Source organism: Diachasma alloeum, unplaced genomic scaffold (genome assembly GCF_001412515.2).
Source record: "Diachasma alloeum isolate Michigan unplaced genomic scaffold, Dall2.0 Dall_scaffold_00307, whole genome shotgun sequence".
Taxonomy (NCBI): domain Eukaryota; kingdom Metazoa; phylum Arthropoda; class Insecta; order Hymenoptera; family Braconidae; genus Diachasma; species Diachasma alloeum.
Genome location: NW_021680446.1, coordinates 808,334 through 830,757, shown reverse-complemented (window position 1 = coordinate 830,757; position 22,424 = coordinate 808,334). Strand labels below are relative to the sequence as shown.

At 41.6% G+C, this 22,424-nt stretch overlaps 5 protein-coding genes across 7 annotated transcripts in view; 2 read left to right on the top strand and 3 right to left on the bottom strand.

Moving 5' to 3' along the window:
* The window catches only part of LOC107039754, a 4,100-nt gene extending 1,290 nt beyond the window's left edge, over positions 1–2,810 (top strand). The window contains exon 2 of the mRNA XM_015259521.2: positions 442–2,810. Within this exon, the coding sequence (XP_015115007.1) occupies positions 442–1,748 (1,307 nt within the window). The 3' untranslated portion in view covers positions 1,749–2,810. The remainder of the gene's footprint in view (positions 1–441) is intronic.
* On the bottom strand, positions 1,740–12,991 carry LOC107039752 (unconventional myosin ID). Its single transcript, XM_015259517.2, has 10 exons — positions 12,566–12,991; positions 10,295–10,401; positions 10,020–10,215; positions 9,729–9,948; positions 8,161–8,568; positions 6,078–6,452; positions 3,931–4,932; positions 2,763–2,953; positions 2,448–2,696; positions 1,740–2,377 (listed from the first exon to the last, which is right to left on the bottom strand). The coding sequence occupies exons 1-10, from the start codon at positions 12,652–12,654 to the stop codon at positions 2,173–2,175; spliced, it is 3,042 nt and encodes a 1,013-aa protein (XP_015115003.1). The 5' UTR covers positions 12,655–12,991; the 3' UTR covers positions 1,740–2,172.
* Positions 12,992–13,073: 82 nt separating this feature from the next.
* On the top strand, positions 13,074–15,098 carry LOC107039755 (geminin). Its single transcript, XM_015259522.2, has 4 exons — positions 13,074–13,367; positions 13,448–13,563; positions 14,031–14,331; positions 14,405–15,098. Exons 1-4 carry the CDS (start codon positions 13,314–13,316, stop codon positions 14,462–14,464), a joined length of 531 nt encoding a protein of 176 aa, XP_015115008.1. The 5' UTR covers positions 13,074–13,313; the 3' UTR covers positions 14,465–15,098.
* On the bottom strand, positions 14,345–16,116 carry LOC107039756 (smoothelin-like protein 1). The gene is made up of 4 exons (XM_015259523.2): positions 16,033–16,116; positions 15,831–15,966; positions 15,096–15,247; positions 14,345–14,961 (listed from the first exon to the last, which is right to left on the bottom strand). Exons 1-4 carry the CDS (start codon positions 16,092–16,094, stop codon positions 14,838–14,840), a joined length of 474 nt encoding a protein of 157 aa, XP_015115009.1. The 5' UTR covers positions 16,095–16,116; the 3' UTR covers positions 14,345–14,837.
* A 397-nt stretch (positions 16,117–16,513) lies between these two features.
* Positions 16,514–21,950, bottom strand: LOC107039751. 3 transcript variants are annotated; one of them, XM_015259515.2, is made up of 5 exons: positions 21,804–21,950; positions 21,051–21,093; positions 20,802–20,924; positions 17,798–19,726; positions 16,514–17,755 (listed from the first exon to the last, which is right to left on the bottom strand). In XM_015259515.2, exons 2-5 carry the CDS (start codon positions 21,064–21,066, stop codon positions 16,533–16,535), a joined length of 3,291 nt encoding a protein of 1,096 aa, XP_015115001.1. In that variant the 5' UTR covers positions 21,067–21,093; positions 21,804–21,950; the 3' UTR covers positions 16,514–16,532. The 3 variants fall into 3 exon arrangements, with proteins under 3 accessions (XP_015115001.1, XP_015115000.1, XP_015115002.1); XM_015259514.2 differs by having other exon boundaries at positions 16,514–19,726; positions 21,804–21,949; XM_015259516.2 differs by lacking the exon at positions 21,051–21,093 and having other exon boundaries at positions 16,514–19,726; positions 21,804–21,949.
* Between the last annotated feature and the right edge of the window lie 474 nt (positions 21,951–22,424).

The window sequence follows — 22,424 nt, the reverse complement described above, 5'->3', positions numbered from 1 at the left end:
AATAATAATAATAATAATAAAATGTAATAATTATAAAACTGAAAAATCAATTACTTAAAAAAAGTAGTTTGCAGTGATTTTTTGGCTATTTATAGCACCGACTCTGGGCGATTTGGGCGATAGGCCCTCATGGAAAGAACATATATCCAGACATATATCTCAGTATATTTCACTTATATTTCGGCCAAAAATGTGGTACATATGCCAAATATGTGCTAGATATAAGTGCTGCATAAATCTTATTCCCATAAGGGAGGGAGGGGGATCACTGGCGACAAGACCTCTGAAATATCTGGCATTTTGCGGGGGGAGGTATGGGAATTAATTCTGGGAGGGAGGTAGGGAGGGAAAAAGCAACAGTTATTCCCAACTCCACGTAAAAATCCCTTTTCAATCGCCAATCGCCACTTAAAATCCACTCTACCGATTCTCTCTCACCAGGTCGAGTTCACCACCAGAGACTGTCCTACCCCTGTCTCAACACGTGGAACGAGCGCCCCACAACCCTCCACTCCCCCATAAAGCAAAAGCGCTTGGGTCCATCTAAAGTAAAAGTGAGTCAGCGAGATCGTCTGTCAGCCCTGGACTTCGGCTCCAAGTACAAGCCAAAAGAGAGCAAAGTGAGGGACAGATTTTCGATACCAGAGCTGGAGAGTCAGAACGAGCTCAAGTTGATCGCCGGCACGCCGAAGCAGAGGTTCAGTCTCGACAGCCAGTTGAACCCAGACGGAACGCGGGCTAGACGACTGCTGCCCTCCCCAATATCCGAGCACCAGACGAAGGAAGACAAGACCATTGCTCCGAGCGACGGTCTAGAGGGGGTCATAATTGCGTCGGCAACTCCTCTGCTGCCGTCGTCTGAGCGGCAATTCCTGGTGCCGATATTCCACAGCAAACCGGTCACAGCGCCTCCACCGACTCCAGTGGTGTCACGGGAGCGAATGTCAGTTCCCGAAATAAGAAATTCTAGTTTGCGAAGACTTCTGGATCCCCCCAGTCGTCAGAGGCACAGCATCTCAGCGTTTCGCCAGAGTCTCATGAGCATTGAAAAAAGCCCGGAGGGGCTCGAGGTCAGGCCGGAGGCGGTCGTAATCTCCGAGATTTCCGAGGAAAAAGCCGAGGGAAACGAGAGAAACAAGAGCACGAGCCTGGAGGCCCCTCCCATCGAGACTGACGAGTCTGCTGAGGTCAAACCGATGCCTAAACACATCCAGAAACACTACTCCTACACTTACAATACCAAAGAGGAAGCCAGACGGGTGATTGGAAAACTCATGGCTGGAAAGCCGAGGAAAAAGTATCTTGAAAGTAATTTTGATGAGAATGAGCAAGTCATCACGACGGTGATTGAAACTGAGATACCGATGATTCTGAGCAGTCCCAAGTACATGAAGAAGACCCACGTCTACTCCAGCGATCCCCCGAAGTGGATGAAGAAGTGCCTGGAGGGGGAGAAGAAGATGGAGGAAACGTTGAGGATTAATCAGAGGAATAAAGCATCGCCGGGGAAGAAGACATCCCCTGGGGCGACCTCTCCGGGAAAGAAAAAGAGGAGAGACAGCAAAGAGGAGAGAGATGTGAAGGAGAATCCTCAGGTCAAAGACACAACAATTCGAGTCAAATCGTCTAGAAATCTTGGGGAGAATAAGTACGAGGTCGCTGTGAGCTCCAATATCTCAGAAACTGATATCTGCAGGCTTTATGGCATTGAGTGTGACTCGGACAGTGAAGACTCAACATCAGTTTAATTTAATTTTATTAATTTTTCGTTCATTCTTCACAAGTCTAGGCGAGTAGCAAAATTTTTTCTTTGTAAAATAAAGAAATAACATTGTTACTCCGGCATGGCACAAAAATAACATTTTTGCGTGTAATATTACTCATTAAAAGTGATAAAAATTGTATAAAAATACACTTTCCAGATGAAAGAAGTATACAACATCCATATATTATATATTATAATATAAATTGAGAGAATAAACAAATCGGCCAGCGGATTTTTCATCAATCATTAGTACAAATTCTCCGTAAAATGTATTTTTTATCACTAATCACGTAAATCAGGCCCTAGTTTCATATTCCAATTGTAATAACAATTGTATTTAAGTACACCATTTTTTTGTACTCCCAATCATTTATAATATTATCATCTCGATATATATTTTTTTCAATTCACCGAATATTTTGCCTACCGTTGACGCCAGCATCAATTATACTAACAGACGGTGGTAATGCGTGAACAATTTGATCGCCGTCTTTGAGGAATGATGGGACGGATACGTCTGCTCGCACTTCGACCCTCAATACTCGACTTTTGTTTCCAACCATGCATTTGAATCGCGTCTCGACAGTCACGTGAAGATCACTTCCCCTCAGTCTGAATGAAAAGACAAGATGTCAAGTTGATGACCAAAAAATTGTAAAAATGTCTGATTAATTTTACGTACTGATAGTATCTCGTACACAAGACCCCGACGACCTCCCCCACTCTGTTGTCCTTGGCAGTGATGGAGAAAATAAAATCATTCCCTCTGTTTGAGTGAATTGTCACCAGCTGATCAGTACCTGGCGACACACTGATCCCAGTGATTTCTGTGATGGGAATGCCTTTTTTCATAGTCTTAAATTTCGAGCTCTCCAATTTGTAAATTGCGTGCTCAGTAATAACGAGAACACGATCCGCTTGTTTGTCGAATCTAGGGGTAAATAGGAGTGTTGATTGAATGTATGTATGTATATTAATGTAATTGATCGATATTTACTTGTTTGTTTTCCTGACAAAGGCACTGAATAAAACTGTTTTAAAGTGATCCGAATTTTTCAAATTATTGATGGACGAGTTGAATGCATCGTAGTGGAGATTTTCGTCTGGCCTGGAGAGATAATTACCCTCCCAGCGCCTCTCCTGACCCCAGTATTGCCTTTTGGGTCTGAGAACAGCACCTGCAGTCATCTGAATTCACCAAAATCATTATTTTTCGCAGCTTGAATTTTTAATTACAAGAATTATTCAATCGGTCAACGGTTTAGGCCGGTAGCTCAGTTGGAAGAGTACCCGGCGCGTAACTGAGAGGTCCCGGGTTCGATTCCCGGCTGGGGCTGTGGCAATTTTTTTCTCTCTAAATTCGAATTCTATTTGAATATTTTTTTTGCAATCGCAAGAATTATTCTCAAAAATGGCCGACTTTTTGCAATCATTCTCTGGTAATTAGAGTATATGACTATTCCAACGAATTTTTCGAGGAATCTGAATTAATTCGTCATTTATTACCAAAAGAAATTGAAATCAACAAGAAAATTGAGTCGGATTCAATTAAATAAATAACTTGAAGGGGTTGACTGGGTCAAATTTTGACGTTTTGCTGGTGAAGCTTAATACTCTAAAAAAAGTGCTTCACTGCACGTTGAATTCAGCATCAAAGTGGTAAAACCCCACAAGTCAATTTCGACTATTGACCAGTTTTCAATGAATATCTCGGAATCTAAGGGAGATAGCTAAATTTTTATTACAACCTTTTTTGTAGAGCCCGTTGAGAGCTACAACAAAAGTCATTACGAAAAATTCGCTATCTCCCTTAGATTCAGAAATATTCCTCAAAAACTCAACTGAGAAATGAGTCGACTTAGACTGTTTTACCATTTCGCTAAAGAATTCATTTAAAGAATAATATAATTATATTATTATATAATAACAATATAATAATTATTATAATTATCATATTAATTACAATTATTATCATATTAATATCATATTAATTATTATCATATTAATTATTATCATATTAATTATAATTATTATATTAATTATTGCTATTATTATATTAGCTCTTACCATACCCATCACCACTATTTACAACGGTACACTAAAATAAAATAGATGTGCTTTGCTGAACTTCCCCAAAGAAGAGCACGAAAGCACCACTAATTTACCTTCAGCCTCAACTGCGGCCACTCCTCCCTGGGAATTTTTCGGAGAATCATCCAAGCATACCACCTAGCAAACATCATCCTCAAGTAAGGCACAACATGCCTGACATAATAATTCTCCTGAGGCCACAGCAAGTTCTTGCCATACTTGTGCATATTTTTCGCATCCCTGAACGTCCTCTCCAATTCACAAACATAACGACGCCTTTTCATCCGCCTGTAGTGCTCCACCATGACCAATGCCGCCCTCATTTTCTTGTACTTTATCCTGCAGAGATACCCCCGCCACTGCTTTTGCAAAAGCACAACGATCCCTGGAATCAAATCGCCCCTGGCTTTCTCCAGTGCGAAGAGCGTCCTGGGGGATCGAACGAAGACCTTCGTGTGTCCGTACTTGACATCATGAGCGAAGCCCTTCTCCTCGAGAAGTGTCTTCACCCCGTCCATGTCGCTCCCACCCCGAAAATTGGGCCACGTGTACTGGGAGATCATCTTGTAACGTTTCAAAAATTTATCGTATCTCTGTCTGTAGACGAAGCCAGCCCTCCTCACGAGAATGTTCTCCAGGAGTCCGAGGTACCGCACCTGATGCTCGACCCTCTCATCGTCGAAGAGCACTGGGGACTTGACCTCGTTGGGCTTGATACACCTGACGTAAAAAGGCTCCTTGCTGGTTAAATTTCTCACCAGAGCAACCATTGAATTACGGAATAGTGTACCAGCGGTTAACGGCCTTTTCGTTGTTTTCGTGATGGCATCTGAGCCCTCCGGCCACATTTCACTTATTATTTTACTGTTACTGTTGTACATGAGACGTTTGAAATCTTGAAAGAGTGTGTCTTTATTTTTATCCAGAAAACCGACGATATTGTACACCACGTCACCAGCATAGTGTTTTATTCTGAACTGCTTTCTGTGCTCCAGTTGCTTGTCCATTGGGCTGAGTTGACGGGAGGTGTAGTGCTTGTGATTGGACAGCTTCTTGTCCATGGCTTCCAGCAGCATCTGAAGTGAATACAACAGTAGTTTTTTTTTTTTAATAGTAGGGAACCTGCATAGACTCCACTTTTCGAATATTTTTAAATGAATAGTCTTTGTAGTCTATGAAGCATTCCAGAGTAAAAGTTTTCCGAAAGGTGGTCTGGATAGTTTGTAATAACTGATTAAAAATGCATCAATTTTGAACACTTTTTTTGGGGTCATGACGTCAATTCACCGGAATCAAGTTCCCCTTGCGACTACTGGCAGCGCTAGTGAGCTATTCTAGCCTCTCAAAGTGCGAGACCTTCAACCAAAACAAATCGAGGGAGTTATTTTTGAAACAATTATTAAAAGTGGATAAAAAAATATATTGGCGCTGACAAATGAAGTTTGTGCATAAGAACGTGCATAGAGTCCACTTTTCGAATATTTTTAAATGAATAGTCTTTGTAGTCTATGAAGCATTCCAGAGTAAAAGTTTTCCGAAAGGTGGTCTGGATAGTTTGTAATAACTGATTAAAAATGCATCAATTTTGAACACTTTTTTTGGGGCATGACGTCAAATCACCGGAATCAAGTTCCCCTTGCGACTACTGGCAGCGCTAGTGAGCTATTCTAGCCTCTCAAAGTGCGAGACCTTCAACCAAAACAAATCGAGGGAGTTATTTTTGAAACAATTATTAAAAGTGGATAAAAAAATATATTGGCACTGACAAATGAAGTTTGTGCTGAAAAATGATTTTCAAAAGGCGTTTCGGGGAATTTACCAACGGTAGACGTGACATGTTGATAGATTTTATGGGTTTAAATCTGTGTCAAAGTGTCGAAAGTCGTGGTTGTATAATTTTCACTGTTGTATTTTTACATCCTGGTACAAAACAATATTTATAAGGAACTTTCATCACTCGATCCGGTTTTTCTGACATTTACGAGCCAAATACAGAGTATTTTCCTAGATTTCAGCGGCTGTACTGAACCGCTTGACGGCGCCACACGAAAATTTCGGCCTCCGGTGAATTGACGTCACCGGCCTTTTTAGAACGTTTAAAAAATGCAATTTTTAAAAGCAAATGAATAATTATTAAACTACTTTCCGTGTGTTTCCTTATCGAATATGAGTTCTTGGTGGCATATATTTGAAGAAAAAAATTGCAGTAATGGTAATTTACCTCATCCGTGACCTTGCCAACGTTCAAACAAGCCTCGTCCATTATCGCCAGAATGCCCTTGTGGTTCTGCTCAACAAGCTCACAAATAATTTGATTATTGAAGTACTCGATCGCCTGCCAGGCAATCCCCTCCCTCTGATACTCCTCCTGCTCCCGTTTGAGTACTAATTCGATGAATAACTGCTGCAGTTTCTCATTGCAATAATTGATGCAAAACTGCTCGAAACTATTTGCCTCGAATATCTCAAAGCCATAAATGTCGAGTACACCAATTACGGTGCCTCTGTAACGCTTGGAGAATGTGTCCTCGTCGTGGACATTTATACAGGCGTTTATTCGTGATACTATCCAGGAAAACAGTCTGTCATAGATTGCCTGAATAAAGGGACAGATGTTTAACATTCTACTCTTGAAAAACGACGAAATTCATTGGAAAACTCAGAAAATGTTGGAAAAAATAACAACTCTTGGCAGATCCACGTCAAATCGACCACTCGAACAAATGGATGTCAGGGATTTGGTCGCCGATTTTTTTCCAATATCAGTGACTTGAAAAAAAATGTTCCTAAATTTTCAGCCCTTAATATTGATTCATATCAAAGTTATGATTTTTTCAATTTTCAACGTTTTTTCGATATTTTTGACCCGAATTTGAAAAACGGTTCTGTGTGCTCTAATTTTGAGAATGATCGAAAAAATGCTCGGCTTTCTCCAAATATATGATCATATAATATAATGTAATATAACATGCTAAACTAAACAGAAAAAAGAATTAAATTTCGGTATTCTAAATTGCAGATTTTCAACAATTTTTTTAAAAGCAAACGATTCACAATCGTGCCTCAATTCATGGTGATTTTGTTTTGGTTTTTTATTTGTGATACTATCCAGGAAAACAGTCTGTCATAGATTGCCTGAATAAAGGGACAGATGTTTAACATTCTACTCTTGAAAAACGACGAAATTCATTGGAAAACTCAGAAGATGTTGGAAAAAATAACAACTCTTAGCAGATCCACGTCAAATCGACCACTCGAACAAATGGATGTCAGGGATATGGTCGCCGATTTTTTTCCAATATCAGTGACTTGCAAAAAAAATGTTCCTAAATTTTCAGCCCTTAATATTGATTCATATCAAAGTTATGATTTTTTCAATTTTCAACGTTTTTTCGATATTTTTGACCCGAATTTGAAAAACGGTTCTGTGTGCTCTAATTTTGAGAATGATCGAAAAAATGCTCGGCTTTCTCCAAATATATGATCATATAATATAATGTAATATAACATGCTAAACTAAACAGAAAAAAGAATTAAATTTCGGTATTCTAAATTGCAGATTTTCAACAATTTTTTTAAAAGCAAACGATTCACAATCGTGCCTCAATCCATGGTGATTTTGTTTTGGTTTTTTACCTGCAGAGAATAATTTTGATTTTTCATAATAAATAAAATCCCTGTTCGACCGAGGCTTAATATTGCCGCTTCATCACAAATGATTTAGAATTTGAATTGAAAATGATAATGTATGCCTGATACTCATTCCCTTGGTAATTGAAAAAACGAAAAAACCCGTTCGTTCTTCGAGAGATTGGTAAATTTTCAGTCTTCAAAATTTCTCATCTCAAAATCGCAATTGTGTTTTTTCACTCGATTCGTGTGTGAACGTGGATAATCCAAATACCAATGATTCTTATGTAGTGAATATACTTTGGAAGAACCTAATGTACTTCAACATAATCTCTACCACAATCATATTAACTTTTAACATCAGTGGAAATCCATCGAAAACATCAGTATCTCGGTTCTACCAATTCCTGAGGCACGTAAGATAGAGAATACGCCCGCGGCCTAATCTAGTCTACCTAAAATAATCATAAAAAAAATTGTGTGGTAAGAATCATCGCTAAACCTCGCACGTTTACAAGTTCCATCACGACAACAATAGAAATTATTGTCAATGGATTACCACAACTTGTGGAATTGCGAAATCACAGGCGATTCAACGAATAAAAACAACAGCGACTTCGCGATTAAATCAACATGGTTGAGTTTTTCAATGAAATTTATCTTTGAAAATATACTTTTGCCAGGGCATCTCGTCCGTACTCCGCCTCCATGAGGCCATGGCTCTTCTGCATGACTTCCCCCCCGGCAGCGATAACCCGTTCCGACAGAGCCTTCCCCAACTCATTAGGATGAATCCCAAAGAGTTTAGCAGCATCGTTCAGTGCTTTTCTGTTCTCAATCACCAATTTCTCATCCTCAAGGGTGAACCTCACGTTCCCCAGGTGGAGAATCCCCGCGATCACGTTCCAGATGGTTTTAATATCATCCGGCGTGAATCTGAGAGTACTCAATGCAGAATTCACTGCTTTAAATTCACTCCTATCCGTTGTTATGTTCTTTCCATGGCTTATGTAGTAATAGACACTTGGATCTGACACAAGACCACGAGTGTTCAGTTCTGTTTCGCTACAACCGTTCAACAACTGGAAAGAACATTCAGCATAAATTAAGACTCGATGAAATACACTGAGAGAAAAACAAACACGTTGTCAAACAAGTCTTGTTTCGGCCAACAAAATCGCTAGTTGAAAATTGCCAAAAAATAATTTGGTTTAGAATTTGAAAGCCTCAAACATGAATAACTGTTCTGCCTTCGACAGCAACGAAATATTTGGCTCAAGAGGCGGATAATTCACACCAGACGGTGCCTTTTCAGGATGAAAATATCTCATACAGAGGAAAATTTATCAACAAATATTTTATCCCCAAGTTACAAGATTGCTATCATATCATTATTATTGTTTCTGTTGGAATATTTGAACACAGCTCTTCTGTTTTTCTTCAAAAATCACTCGACAAGGTTTATGACGTGTTGGGGAAAGTCCCCAGAAAAGGACTAATTTATGATCCGTTGTGCTCCGAACTCGAGAGCGTTGCAATCCTTACCACATGTAGAAATTCAAAGGAAACTCTGTCCTCTGGAGTCATAAACTTTGTCTTGCTTTTCCCTCAGTAAAGGTTTTTCAAATAGTTAGAATTTAGTCTCTGGACAACGGTCCTCTAGTACAGTCGTGCCTTCCTCGTGCCAATAATAAAGAGTTCAAGTTAAAAGTATTCATTGCGTTACTACATTTATTTATCCACTTTTACCCATATCCCAATAGCTTCATTTAAGGGTTCATTTGTTGTCTGTGATTATTAGACAGCCGAAACGAAAAACTACTATCCCTTGTTTCGCATGAAACAATGATTTTTCGGGAGCTAAATACGTATGGGAGTATCGAATAACGAAGGAGTAGTGAAATTTATAGAAATGAAATTTCTTGCGTCTACAGAGAATGCAATTTTTTTTGAACTACTAAATCTATTCTTGCGACAAAAATTTTTCACTCCGGCGCACTCTCTGCATGTTTGGCACAAAAAAATCCTTTTCTGGTAATTTTCAAAAAACAATTTTCCTGGCACAAGTAAGACTTGTGTGAGAACTCTGTCGCTTTTTCTCTCAGTGCAGAGTGGAAGGGAGTGGGGTAAGCGTGATTTAATCCTCAACAGCTCCTGATCGAATGAAGCGATTTGGATGAGTCAGAGCTCATTTGAAAGCTCAAGAAATATCTCAACATTGGGGATGAAAGTTCTCATGTACCTGATAAAAACAGTGAAAATTTCTCTCTCCCTTCTGCTGATAAACAACTCTCGATTTTTCGAGAAGATAATTCGTCACATGACCGCCAACGGGATCGCCCTTGAAGTCAAAATTAATGTCCATGTATTTACCAAACCGCGAGGAATTGTCATTTCTATTGGTCTTGGCATTTCCAAATGCCTCCAGAATCGAATTCGACTGAATAAGTACATTCTTCACCCTAAAATTCATGTCCCATTAGGTTTCACAGGGCCAGGGGGCAATCATCAACGATTAAAGAACAAGTGAAACCTCTCAATCTCCTGTTGACCAGACAGATTAGTGATGGCAGCGATGTACTTCATAATTATTTTACTGGCCTCGGTTTTACCCGAACCAGACTCGCCACTGATGACAATGCATGTGTCACGTCCTTGTTGCTTCATTTCGCGATGTACAGCATCGGCAATCGCGAATATGTGCGGTGGATTCTCAAACAGTTCCCTCCCTGCAGGTGATTTATGCAAAAACATTGGATTTTAAAAATCAGCTCCATTTTCGGAGAATTACCGCAGGGGTTCTGTTACCTTTGTACTTGTTAATTTGATCTCTTTCATAGTTGGGAGTTGACCTGTAGGGATTCACGCTCACGCATACTTCTCCGATGTACGTGTAAAACTTTCCCCCCGAAAATCTGTTGAAATAATTGGGATAAACACCTCTGTCTTCATTTCGAACGCTAATCACTTTTAGAATTCAGTAGCGAAGCGGTAAACCGGTTTAAGTCGATTTAGACTATTGGTCAGTTTTTAGTGAATATCTCGGAATCTAAGGAACATAGAAATTTTTTGTAATAACCTTTTTTGTAGCTCTCAATTCGCTCTACAAAAAAGGTTATAATGGAAATTTCGCTATTTCTCTTGAATTCGGAGATATTCCTCGAAAACTCAGCGAAGAGCTAAGTCGACTTAACCCGTTTTACCGCTTCGCTACTGAATTTTTAATGGGGGTGAGGTGATTATTTTATGAGGAGTATCGATGCGAATTCATGTCTTTTCGACTAGGCGACATTTCAAATGCTCAGATTTAAATACACGCCAGACGGATGAAATTCTGTAGTGAAGTGGTAAAACGAGGAAAGTTAACTAACTCGTCGTTGTTTTTTTGGAAATATCTCCGAAACTAAGGGAGATAGCATAATTTTTGTAATGACCTTTTTCGTAGCTCTCAATTAGCTCTACAAAAAAGATTCCGACAAAAATGTCGCTATCTCCCTTAATTTCAGAGATATTTTCGAAAAACTCCACGAAAAGGTAAGTTAACTTACCTCGTTTTACCACTTCACTACAGAATTATTATTAATTATTGTCGTTAAGTGAAATGTCATCTAGTTGAAAAGACAGGATTCCCTAAATCTCTCAAAACGTCAACAATTCAAACAAAATATTAAAGAATGGAAAATCCTTTTAAAAAACAACTATTAACACTAAATTATTGATCTCTTGTAATTGTTAATATAAAAACAAATTGAATCTTTGTATGATGTTAATCATTAATGTATTAGTTGTGGCTAAATTGAGTTGCATTACATTGTCTGTTGAAAAGCAAAGAATAAAAAAAATGAAAATTAAAAAAATTTCGGCTAATTCCTAAAAATACAGCTATTTCACAAAAACTAGTTGATATGTTGTAGTTAAAAATTTCAGTTGAAAAGATACTGTCCCTTTGTAATGAGTCAGTCTAAGCTCACTCGTAAAATTTATTTCCCCGTTTTGAATATTTAAACAAAAGTCAAGAGTCTTTCCTTCATCTCTCGTCAATTGCTGCATCGATCGACAATTATTCATTTTAGTTTTATCCCGAATAAAAAAATTTCGAATAATAAATCACGAACTAAGTTTCCAGTAAACGGAAATAAACTTGAAAAAATCATCTTGAGGCCCAACAGCCAATTATTTGTTATTCCAAAGTCGTAAAATCTGCCCTACCTATTCTCTAATTAAAAATCATTCCCCCGATAAAATAAAAATTCCGGTCTGTTATCAGTGACTTATCACGGGCACTTGTGGCTCGTCTACTCGATAAAACTTATCTCCAAAGGTTGTTTGTGCCAGGAAACAAAAAGGCGAAAGAAAATGGCACAAAAATTGATGGCCTAGAAACGTAGAATGAGAATGAGATCGAGACTGAATCAATGACATAAATATGATGTCAGAGGTCGATAGAATATACTAAACTCATTGAAAAAAAATGCATAATATAAAGGATGAGTAAACACGAAGGCCTATGTTCACGAATGACTCATGTCCACACATACGTTCCTCTTCCCACATAAACATGAGTCTTAAGACAGAAATAAAAGCGGAATAGTGATGCAAGTGGATTCAAATTTTGAGAACAAGGGAATATTAATTCTCGGAGTGTTAGCCACGCCTGCCGAGCCTCATTATCCCGTACCGCAAGTGCTATTGGACAAGTACTTCGCCTATCGAGTGATTAATCCGGCATTAGAAAAAATTTGAATCTTTTTCCGGCTGCATGTGCCCCAACTCATGCCCCAAAACAAACACGCAAGTGTTTTCCAACTGCACACTTGAAAGAATATTATTTCAAAAAAAACCCGCATGGACAAGAAGTCTCGCCAACTTTACATTCGTAACAAAGTGAAATAAAAGAGTTGAGAAATTTTTTTGAGCGTTAGATAAGCCAATACAGTTAGTTGAACTGACTTCCACAAAAATAACTGTTGTTGCTCTTTAGTTTTGCGGTAAATAATGACCAATAAAGCCTCGTAAAGCCTTCCAAGCCAATTCCACAAACTCCGAATAATAAAATGCCACTGAAGAATGAATTCTGACCTTGTTTTGAGATTTTTCACGACATTTTCAACGCTGATTTCATCGAGAAGCACGAAATCTCCAATTCCGACTTCTGGATGGGCTGCCATTGTCACTAGTGAAGCCCTTCAACGCCGGTGAATCCCTTATACAATCGAACAGATGAATGTGGAACACTTGTTGACACTCGAGCCACCACCGAGTTGAAAAAATGGTTATCGAGTATGAGGAATTAACGGTTGCATTTGACTTTCAATGCGTGTGCATGTTGCCACCTGGCTGACTCACCACTCACGTCTCAGCGGCACCTAGAGTGTCTACACTCCGGTGGTTCGCTGTGTTTATCGCTGTGTAACAACCGCGCACAACACCACACATTTACACGATTTTATTCACCTACTGGAAGCCATGACCGAGCGGGCCTTCGGGCTTCCTCGGCTTTCCCACGAACGGCTCGTGTTGAAGCTCCCCACAAGGGTCACAAGGCTCTCACTAGCATTCCACGAGCTCACAAGGGTCACGAGCCTCACACACAGCCGTACGCACGCGCAGTAAAAACGACTCTCCGCCATCTTGCGGCTGTCGTCCCAACCACAATCCCTGAATTCGCGCCAATTCCGTTGATTCCGGCGCTTGGACAACGCTTTCTCACGACATTCCACACATTTTAATCGATCAGAAGCTGATAAAAGTCTGAATAAAAAGGGATTCGGGACGATTGAGTCGTCGGGAGGATTTTGAGAGGTTTCAGACACTGAAAGGAGTTAACATGAAACCGGGAGGTGCCACGAAAGTTGCCGTCCCCCAATCTGCACCACTCGAGGTTAGAATTTCGAATGTTGCGGTTAACAACGCCACGAGACGTTTCGATTTTCCGGGATATAATTGGAGTTTTTGTTTCAGGATAAATCCAGGAAGACTCTGCACAATCTTCAGCCAGCAGCCACTGACAAGGAGAATCTGGTGGGTGCAGGGAGAGTCCTGAGGTCTGGTGTGACTACCAAGGTCACACCCAAGGAGTAAGTTACATGTGATACCCTTGAGGCATGCCACAAGTTCTTGACAAAAAAAATTTTTATCGTTTTTTTTTTGTCAAGATTTTGATTTTTTTTCTTGACAAAAAAAATGTTTATCGTTATTTTTTGTCAAGAGTGAATGGAAAGGCATTAATTATTGTAGTTTTTTAGGCATCAGGTGTAGAGGAGTTTTAATGAAATGATGAAGCGGATAATATCATCTTTTTTTCTTGATTTTTAGTTTTATTATTCAATTTTGGGTCTGTTTTGCATATGAGCAACTGTTTTGGAGAAGATTACGATTCATTTAGGAGTACCATTTTCTCCCTAATCCTGGGGAAAATGGTACGGAAAACAAGTTAAATCGTGGCCCCAAAGGAATCGTAATCAAGCTCTGATTTGACACATGCAACAAATTTTTGACAGATTATTTAACATAAAAAAAAATAACAAAAAAAATTATTTACCAGTGAGATGTCAGCAAAACCAAAATCAGACACTGGCAAGAAGATAAAGAAGGTAACCCACAAGGACAAGGCATGTCAAACTGCCAGGGGAGACAAAATAAAGATCGAGGTTGAGGACTTGACATCGGAGGCTGGCCCCAGTGAGAACTACTGGCAGGTGCTCGCCGAGAGACGAAGGATAGCTCTCGACGATGCCCTGGAGGAGAACAAAGATCTCTCCAACCGTCTGGAGAAGCTGGAGGAGGAGAATAAAACCTACAAGGAGATGCTGGACGAGACGAGAGCCCTCGTCGAGGTGCTCCAGGTAATTCCCCCAATTTCCACAAATCAACATTTATTCACATTTTACAAACACTCAAAAACTGTTTCTCTGTTAGGACATGATTGGAGAGGATCGCCCTGACATCAACAACTCCCTGGACGACAGTGTACTCTGATAGACACCTAGTTAGTCAATACTTAAGTACAATATTTTTTATCAATCTCTTAATACTTAAAGATAAGAACAGACTGACGTAAACTTTTTCATAAAAAAAGAAGTGAGAAAATAATAATTATTGTAAGAGAAATACTTTGACTCTTTGATGAGTTTAAAGATAGAGCTAACGACTCAAGCTAAAACAAATATCGAGTATCACCGGTGTTAAATGCATAAAATCAACAAAATTGCAACATTGACTATCACAAGCACAAAGGAAAATCGTTGCCAATTTATTCAGCAATAGTTTGATGGTAAAGTTTTGAAGCAATTGAAAACTTTTCTCAGTGAAAAAATAGAAAACGACTCTTGTTAATTAGCAAACAATCTCTCTAATCTTCGTCTTTGAAACGACGGTATATCGATTGTACGTAAGTGAAGACGCACTTCCAGTCGGGTCGTCGCATCATCACCATGTCATCTACGTCGAGCAATGGTGTTATGTCAGCGATTTCCCTGAAAAATAATTCATAATAGTTGATCGCGATTTATGCATTTAACGATAATTAAGGGGATTTTTGTATTGGTGAGATTTTTGTTGGCGACAGTAATACTTAGATGAATGAATAAAAATTTATGTGGACTCTTACTCAGCTTTGGTGAATGCCAATTCAAAGTTGGCTCTTCTGTTCCTGGGGCTCAGGGCTTTGTAGTCGAAGGCCTCTGGCCGAAAGTGATGGAGAAGAGCACAGAATGCCAATCCGTTGTTCCAACTCGTTGAGAAATTTTCGATTTGGATATTCTGAGAGGATGAATATTAATTTTTTTTAGCAAATTTTATTTTGTTGTGACAAACATTTTAGATTATTTCAAAATATTATTTCATAATAAACAAGACAATAAATTTAGCTCGTTATTATTATTACTATTATTATTTATTATTCATTAATAATAATAATGAGTTAAATTCATTTTTTTGTTTCGTATGGAATAATATTTTAAAATGATAAAATATTCTTTAAGAATAATAAATAATAATAAATAAATAATAATATTAATCATAATATTAATTATGATTAATAATTATTTAGTTCATTATTTCATTATTTGTTATTCTAAATTTTTCACTCACCAAATCTTCAATTCAGTAGCGAAGTGGAATTTTTGAGGAATATTTCCGAATCCAAGGGAGATAGAGAAATCTTCGTCATTATATTTTTTGTAGCTCTCAATCGGCTCGACAAAAAAGTTTACAACAAAAATTTTGCCATCTCCCTTAGATTGCGAGATATTCATTGAAAACTGGTCAATAGTAAAAATTGACTTGAATTGTTCTACCACTTAAATTGCTAAAGAATTTTAATTCAATTAATTACGATTCTCACCTCATATTCTTTAGTTTTTGCTCGACACCAAGCAAGCATTCGTTCCTTTATCTGCACGACATTACTCTGCACCTTAGGGTCAGTAAACTTGAAAGAGAACGCTTTGCTTCCTGGAGTCCCCGGCGTCCTCGGAGAACTAAATCGAAATTTTCTCATCGTATAAATCCTCACTTTCATTTGACCTATCAAAACGGATAATTACCTCGGAGAGCTAGGTAGACTATTTTGGCGATCTAGCTGCCTGAACTTGGCAAACGGAGACATGGGCTTTTTCACTGCTGCAAATACAAACGATTTACAATAGAAAAACGGCAATTTTCATTCTCGTTAAATCGAAAAAAAATTAATCTCATGCATAATCTATCGGGCATTACGTTTCTCACTGGACGTTACATCTAAAGGCAACTGTACTCATCTCCTCTATGGGGTAAGTATTATCAAAATAATTTTATTGTACGAAAGACTTACTGAAGTCCCAATTGACGCAATGAAATGCCCAAAAGCCATTTCTAACTATAAAAATTTTACATCAAATTATTTTATTAAATCTCCAAGTAATTTTTCTCATTTTATACACTCCTTAAATCACAAATAATAAAATATCAAATTATCTCCGCAGACATTACAATTCTCGTCCCCTTCAATTCAAAAAAAAAAAAAATTATACAAAATTACAAATTCATGGTCCTGATCATCGTAAATTTAGTATCGATTGTCCTTGGTGGTCTCTTCGAAGAGGCTGTCGAAGGCCTTGTCAACATCGTAGCTATCATCGAACAGATGTGGCATCGTGTGGCTTCTGGCGAGATTGTGGCTTTTTTTCGGTGAAAAAGACCGTCTCGCCTCGCGTTTAACCCCCGACGACTGCTGATGGCAATCCAAACTGCCGCTGGACCCACGATTGTTATTAAAATACCTCTGCACCTTCTCCTCCATCTTCTTCAGCGCAACATTGGGATTACTCCCCGAGGCATCAAAATTCTTGGAGAGTCTCTGAGACAGGGGTGAGCTGGACTTGGGTGGTTTGTGGGAGTGCGGGGGAGGCACCTGGAGATGCTGAAGAGGTTTGCTGGCCCCGGTGAGAGCGAGCTGATGCCAGGACTCGGACTTGGACAGGACGATGGACCTGTTCGGTCGATTGGAGCAAGAGACTAAGTACTCGTCACTGGAGTCTATGGGGACCATCGAGGGCTTTGGGTTCCCAGGGGGAGCCAGGGGGGGCGCGGGCTTGGTGGGACTGGTGACGTTGATCTTGGGGACTGGGTGGGACTTCTCCTCGAAGATATTGATCTTGTCCTGAGTGTTGTTCATCTCTATGAGCAGTGGCTCTGGCTCCTCCGCCCCCTGAATCCTCTTTATCAGGCTCAGCTGCAGCAGATTGTGCCTCTGAATGTCGTCCTGAAGGACAATAGGTTCCCCCGGTTTCAAGGGGACGGAATTCTGCGGGAGCCTGTGCATGTCGTCTTGCAGGACCAGGGGAACTGCCTCAGGACAACTCGCCACTGTCGCGATCGCCGCTGTGTACCTCGTGACGATCTTGTCAGGAGTGATATCCTGGTTCTCAACGCTCTGTTCGTTGCTCAGAATTGGGGGCAACTGTTGAGGCTTGTAGTCGTCGAATTTCCTCTCGTGAAAATTCACGTCCTTCAGGGTCGGGGGGACGTAAATGGGGTTCTCTGACTCGGAGTAAAACGTCGGTTTGCAGAAACTCTGGACAGGAAATGCCTCGGCTTCGGGGGTGATGGGCTTTGGGGTCGACCTCGCGCTCGTCTGGATGGCCACACTCTGGTACTGGTGCCCCACGTGGTCGTTCCTCTCGTGAACGTCCACCTGGACCTCTTTCTCTCGATGACTCGGGCCATTTGTCCATTTCTCAGAGCCATTTGTCCATTTTTCAGAGCCATTTGTCCATTTCTCAGAGCCATTTATCCATTTCTCAGAGCCATTTGTCCATTTCTCAGAGCCATTTGTCCATTTCTCAGAGCCATTTGTCCGCAAGTCCTGATTCGGATAAAAGCCCTCGATTTTTTGAGATCCTCTAGGTCTGTCGAAGAGCTCCTGCTTGAACTGTCGACTTCGGTTTAGTGGATTCGACTTCTGGTCCTGCACCTGCGACTGGGCCTGGTCGAAGATCTTGACTTTGGCCCTGAGGAGACCCCCAGTGGCGCACGCGGGCAAATAGCTCGACGGCACTGGTCTGTCCCCCCCGGGGGGTGCAGGCGAGCCCTTCTGACTGCTCTCGTCGCTCCTCGAGGACGGGAACCTCTTGAAGGGCGACGTCGCCGCATGACTGAAGACCGACCTGGGCACAGGCTGCGGTGCCCTGTTCTCCGGAATATTTTCCATGTTCACAGCAGCCGAAAACCTCCGGGAAGCCGTCGCGACCCTCTCCCCGTTCTCCTCGAGCCTCGGGAAATTCCGCGACTCGAACTTCGGGGGGTCCTCCTCGTGATGGCTGAGGAACCCCTGGAGTTCCTTCGAGTTCCGTCGAGACCCAAAGGGTCCAGAGAACACTGTAGACGCGGGGGAGGACGAGACCGACGAGGGGTTGGACTGCGGTTTATCGAAAGTCGTCTTGATGTTCGAGAATCGGCTCCTCCAGTTTTTATCGGCGACGGAATTCGTCTGGCGGTAGTTGAAGCTCTTGAAGGGCGCGCTCGACGGGGGGAGGTTCCTCCAGTTGCTCGGGCCGTCGGCGTTCCGGTTGATGAGCGCCAGGAACTTCTTGTCGTTCTCAGTCTTGGGTTGGAAGGACGGAATTGCCGGTGGGGGGTTCATCGACTGGGGCCCGCAGAACCGGTTCCAAGCGATTTTATCGCTGATGTCGATGGGCCTCCGCAGGCCGTTCCCCGACTGCATCCTCTGCTTCTCCGCCTGCATCTTCAGGTAATTGGGGATGTCGATGGTGTTGGCGCGCTTGATCTTGGATTTTTTGGCGGAGTATTTGTTGGACTTGGAGGTTCCGTTGAAGGACGCGTGGTCGTGGGCGCTCGGCTGGAGGTAATTGAATTTATACGACAGTCTGTCGTCGTCGGGGCTGAGGGGGGGTTCCAGGCCCTCCCAGGGGTCGCCGGAACCCGCGGGGGGCGGAGTCGCGGGGGGGAGGTTCCCGCTGGGATCGCTGTCCTTGATCCTGTGCTGGAGGGACTGCTTCTGGTTGATGGCGTCCTTGATGCGCTTGTCGCAGGTCCTCGGGAGGTTGACGTCGGGGGGGTTCCAGCAGTCTGAGACTCTGGAGTCGGGAAGGGGGGCGGGTTCCGCGGGCGGAACTGCCGGTGGGGGGTTCCGGGCTATTTTGACGGCCGCAGGGCCGCGCTCCTGCTCCAGCCAGCGCCTTGCGCTCGCCAGTTCCTCGCTGCTGACCCCGATCGTGTGGCGGTTCCCTCGCTTGCGCGGCCGTCGCGGCGACGGCGGAACCGGCGGGGGTGGGGGCGACGGGCGAGACTCGTTCGTCTCTTCGTCGATCTTCGCGCGCTTCAGGTTCGATACCAGCGTCGAGATCAACTGCAGCAGGTGGAATTTGTCGGAGGGCTCCAGGGTCAGGGAGTACTTTGTCAGGGCGTTAATGTCCACTCGCTTCAGGGTGTCCTCCAGGCGCGCCAGGGCTGTCTTCAAATCGGAGGTGCATAAATCGTGGAAGTAACTGAGGTCCAGCTTGGGCTCGGGGGCGCCCTCGGTTATTGGTGGCAAATCGGAGGTCCGTCGCGACGTCGTTGCGCAGGAGGAATTGGAATTCGTCTCGAGGCTCGAGCGCAAATCTACTAATACGGGCAATAATCTGCACTCACCGGCTTGTCTGCGCGGCTCGGCGCTCGGCGGTGGGGTAACGAGGGCTTTGTCACTCTCCTCATCACGTGGGGCCGTTAATTTATCGGCGATATTTTCGGGCATCGTTTCTGGAAATTAGAGGGGACGGTTGGGGTTACGTGGGTGGTGCGGGGGTAGTTGTGTCGAGAAAGTTCGGAGTTGAAAATTTTCGGGGGGAATCGGGGGCGCAGGGGTCAAACGGCTCAAGTCGACTTAGCTCTTAGCTGAGTTTTCGAAGAATATCTCGAAATCTAAGGGACGTGGGGAAATTTTCGTACATATCTTTTTTGAAGGTCTCAATGTGCTCTGACGAAAAGGTCATCACGAAGATTTTGCTGTCTGCCTTAGATTGCGAGGTATTCGGTGAAAACTCATGAGCAGTCTAAGGGACTTGAACCGTTTCACCACTTTGATACGGAAATGTCTTGCACTGAGAAAATAAAGCTTTCGTCAAGTTGTTTTGTAGTTGGACTGAAGACGGGGGCAATTTCTTGATGACAAGAGGGCAATTTCTCGAAACGAGTAAAACTGAATGAATTCGTTTGATAGTTTTTTAGCCTCAATTCTAGAATATTTCAATGGGAAAACCACTTTAATTGATTTGAGAACTCGTTTTCTTGATATGAGGAAATTGTCCTCGTCTTTCGGACAAGTATAAAATTCCAAAAAACTCCAACTTCCTCAGCCATTAACGGTGGTAGCAAACCCAAATAAAAATAAATACAGGACAGAATCCAAAGAAAAAATATTAAACGATTCTTCCACCAATTGCCAATGTTTCGAGCACACAAAGTATTCTTCATCAGGGCATTCATTTATTCTGCAGATAAACAATATTTTTCCCATGAAACACTACCAAAAGCCAATTCCATTTGACAATCTATTGCAGTATAAAAAAATCATGAAAATTGCATCCCCCACCTAATAATCAACCCATTAGTTATTTAAAGCTTGTGACAAAAATGTTCTTAACCAAAGAATTTTCAAACTTGTGCAAAGCCCAAACATAAAACACAAGTCTAAGCACAAGTATAAAATTTCTTGGCGCAAGATTTTTTTTCTCAGCGTGAGATGCTGTGCGTTTGGTAATTTTCAAGCCCCGAATTTCTCGATACAAGTAAACAAGTACTTCTGAAAAACTTGTTTTTCGAGTGTGGGCTATACCTTCTGGTGATTCGATTTTTGTTTCTCCTTCGGTCCTTGTCTCATCCTTCTCGTCCTTCGATTCAGTTTCCGGTGATTTTACCTCATTTTTATCCTCATTACTCTGTTCACTGACTGGCGAGCCTGCAAGAAGAACAACATTCAGATTTTTCGTCTGGAAAATTAGAGGCATGTTCTTTTGTGTCAATAATTCCGGCATCACGTTGTTACAAATATAGAAGACATGAGGATGTCGCCGATGAAACTGACCTTGAGTTTCCGACATGATGAAGCGAAAAACACGATGAACCGGCTGCAATTATTCCATGAAAAAGAAGAAACACAATTTTACCTCTCAATGACACCGAAAATATCAACAAAGTACATGAGTAACTCCGATGTGCAGATGAAACAAGTGATTCAGCGTTAATATTGCGCAGAAGATAATTTCAAAAATTAGCGAAACACTCGAACAATAGCCCATTGAATGAGGAAAGCGTTAAATGATGCAGATTTACAAATGAGATACGAAACGAGTGGTATTTTTTTAAATCCAACTTTTTCCCCTTTATTTTCAAACTCAAATGGCATGAACAAAAATATATAGAGTATTTGTCGAACGTCGTCGCCTTTTACGGTCCGACGAATAACACAAGTCACGCTCTCGAGGTGGTGGGAAGAAGCGTTTTCTTGACGAGCCAAAACCATCAAACTCAAACCAGTATAAACTTACAATTCTTCTGAAGCCTCAGCGAGCGAAAGAAAAAACTCCATTGCCATTGGGTTAAAAATTCAAGGATAAAATGAATTAAAATCATTCTTTCTCAATGCAAGCAGCCAGACCATGTCGCATTATCGCGTCACAACGAGGAATTTTCATTTTCCCCCAGACAGTAATTACAGTAATTCGGCCAAACTTCCAGCGAAAGTTTTCAAAAAAAATGTATCTCGCGCGTGTGCGTGTGCTTTTATTTTTTTTTGTTAAAATAATTTTATCCGTGTGCGAGCTTTTTTCGGGCTTACCTGTTGGTTTATTGGAGGAAGAGGAGATGTGGGAAGCCAGTGGCAGTTGACGATGTTGAATTTAACGATAGTATTTGGGCTGTGCCGCAGTGTATAAGCGACTGCGCGCGACCTGAGGATGCTAAAACGTTTTTCCTTAGTTCTCTTGTATCACACATATACACGCAAGTCTTTAAAGACTCGTGGCTGGTGTGTGCCCGTATGCCATCACCCGGGACAGAATTAGACACACTCAAAATAGACGTACGAGTTACTTAGTTATTGCAACGTTAAAATCCCCCGATTTTTTCCTCAATTTATTGGAAAAAAAAAATCGCCGCGAAGAGTTCGATCGCGAGCCGATGCTCCTCGGAGGTGCCTTCCGCGAGGAAATGCAGTGGCTCCGAGGAGGCTCTCGCGTCTTGGGGGGGCATCTCCAGCCGCTGGAAAATTCGGGCCATTTGCGCTCCTCCAGACGCAACTGCTCATTGCTCTGTTAAACTTTTCGATTCTCTCGGCAATTAGCGAGGAAATCGACAATCCCGGAAGAACGACGGCTTTCCAATGGAAAAACAACTCCAGATGTTGAGTCTCGTGACCTAAAAAGCCGCAGTCTTTGTTATTGAATCTCCAAGTTTATTT

Excerpts from the sequence above, each read along its gene's own strand:
- LOC107039752 (XM_015259517.2), bottom strand. The coding sequence starts at position 12,654 with ATGGCAGCCCATCCAGAAGTCGGAATTGGAGATTTCGTGCTTCTCGAT. Across the intron at positions 6,453-8,160 it reads GACGAGATGCCCTGGCAAAA|GCAATCTATGACAGACTGTT; the intron begins GTATATTTTCAA and ends CCCTTTATTCAG. Across the intron at positions 2,954-3,930 it reads GGCCGCAGTTGAGGCTGAAG|ATGACTGCAGGTGCTGTTCT; the intron begins GTAAATTAGTGG and ends TGGTGAATTCAG.
- LOC107039755 (XM_015259522.2), top strand. The coding sequence starts at position 13,314 with ATGAAACCGGGAGGTGCCACGAAAGTTGCCGTCCCCCAATCTGCACCA. Across the intron at positions 13,368-13,447 it reads CCCAATCTGCACCACTCGAG|GATAAATCCAGGAAGACTCT; the intron begins GTTAGAATTTCG and ends TTTTTGTTTCAG. Across the intron at positions 14,332-14,404 it reads CCCTCGTCGAGGTGCTCCAG|GACATGATTGGAGAGGATCG; the intron begins GTAATTCCCCCA and ends TTTCTCTGTTAG.
- LOC107039756 (XM_015259523.2), bottom strand. The coding sequence starts at position 16,094 with ATGTCTCCGTTTGCCAAGTTCAGGCAGCTAGATCGCCAAAATAGTCTA. Across the intron at positions 15,248-15,830 it reads CAAAAACTAAAGAATATGAG|AATATCCAAATCGAAAATTT; the intron begins GTGAGAATCGTA and ends TCATCCTCTCAG. Across the intron at positions 14,962-15,095 it reads TTGGCATTCACCAAAGCTGA|GGAAATCGCTGACATAACAC; the intron begins GTAAGAGTCCAC and ends ATTATTTTTCAG.
- LOC107039751 (XM_015259514.2), bottom strand. Across the intron at positions 19,727-20,801 it reads AAAAATCGAATCACCAGAAG|AAACGATGCCCGAAAATATC; the intron begins GTATAGCCCACA and ends TCTAATTTCCAG.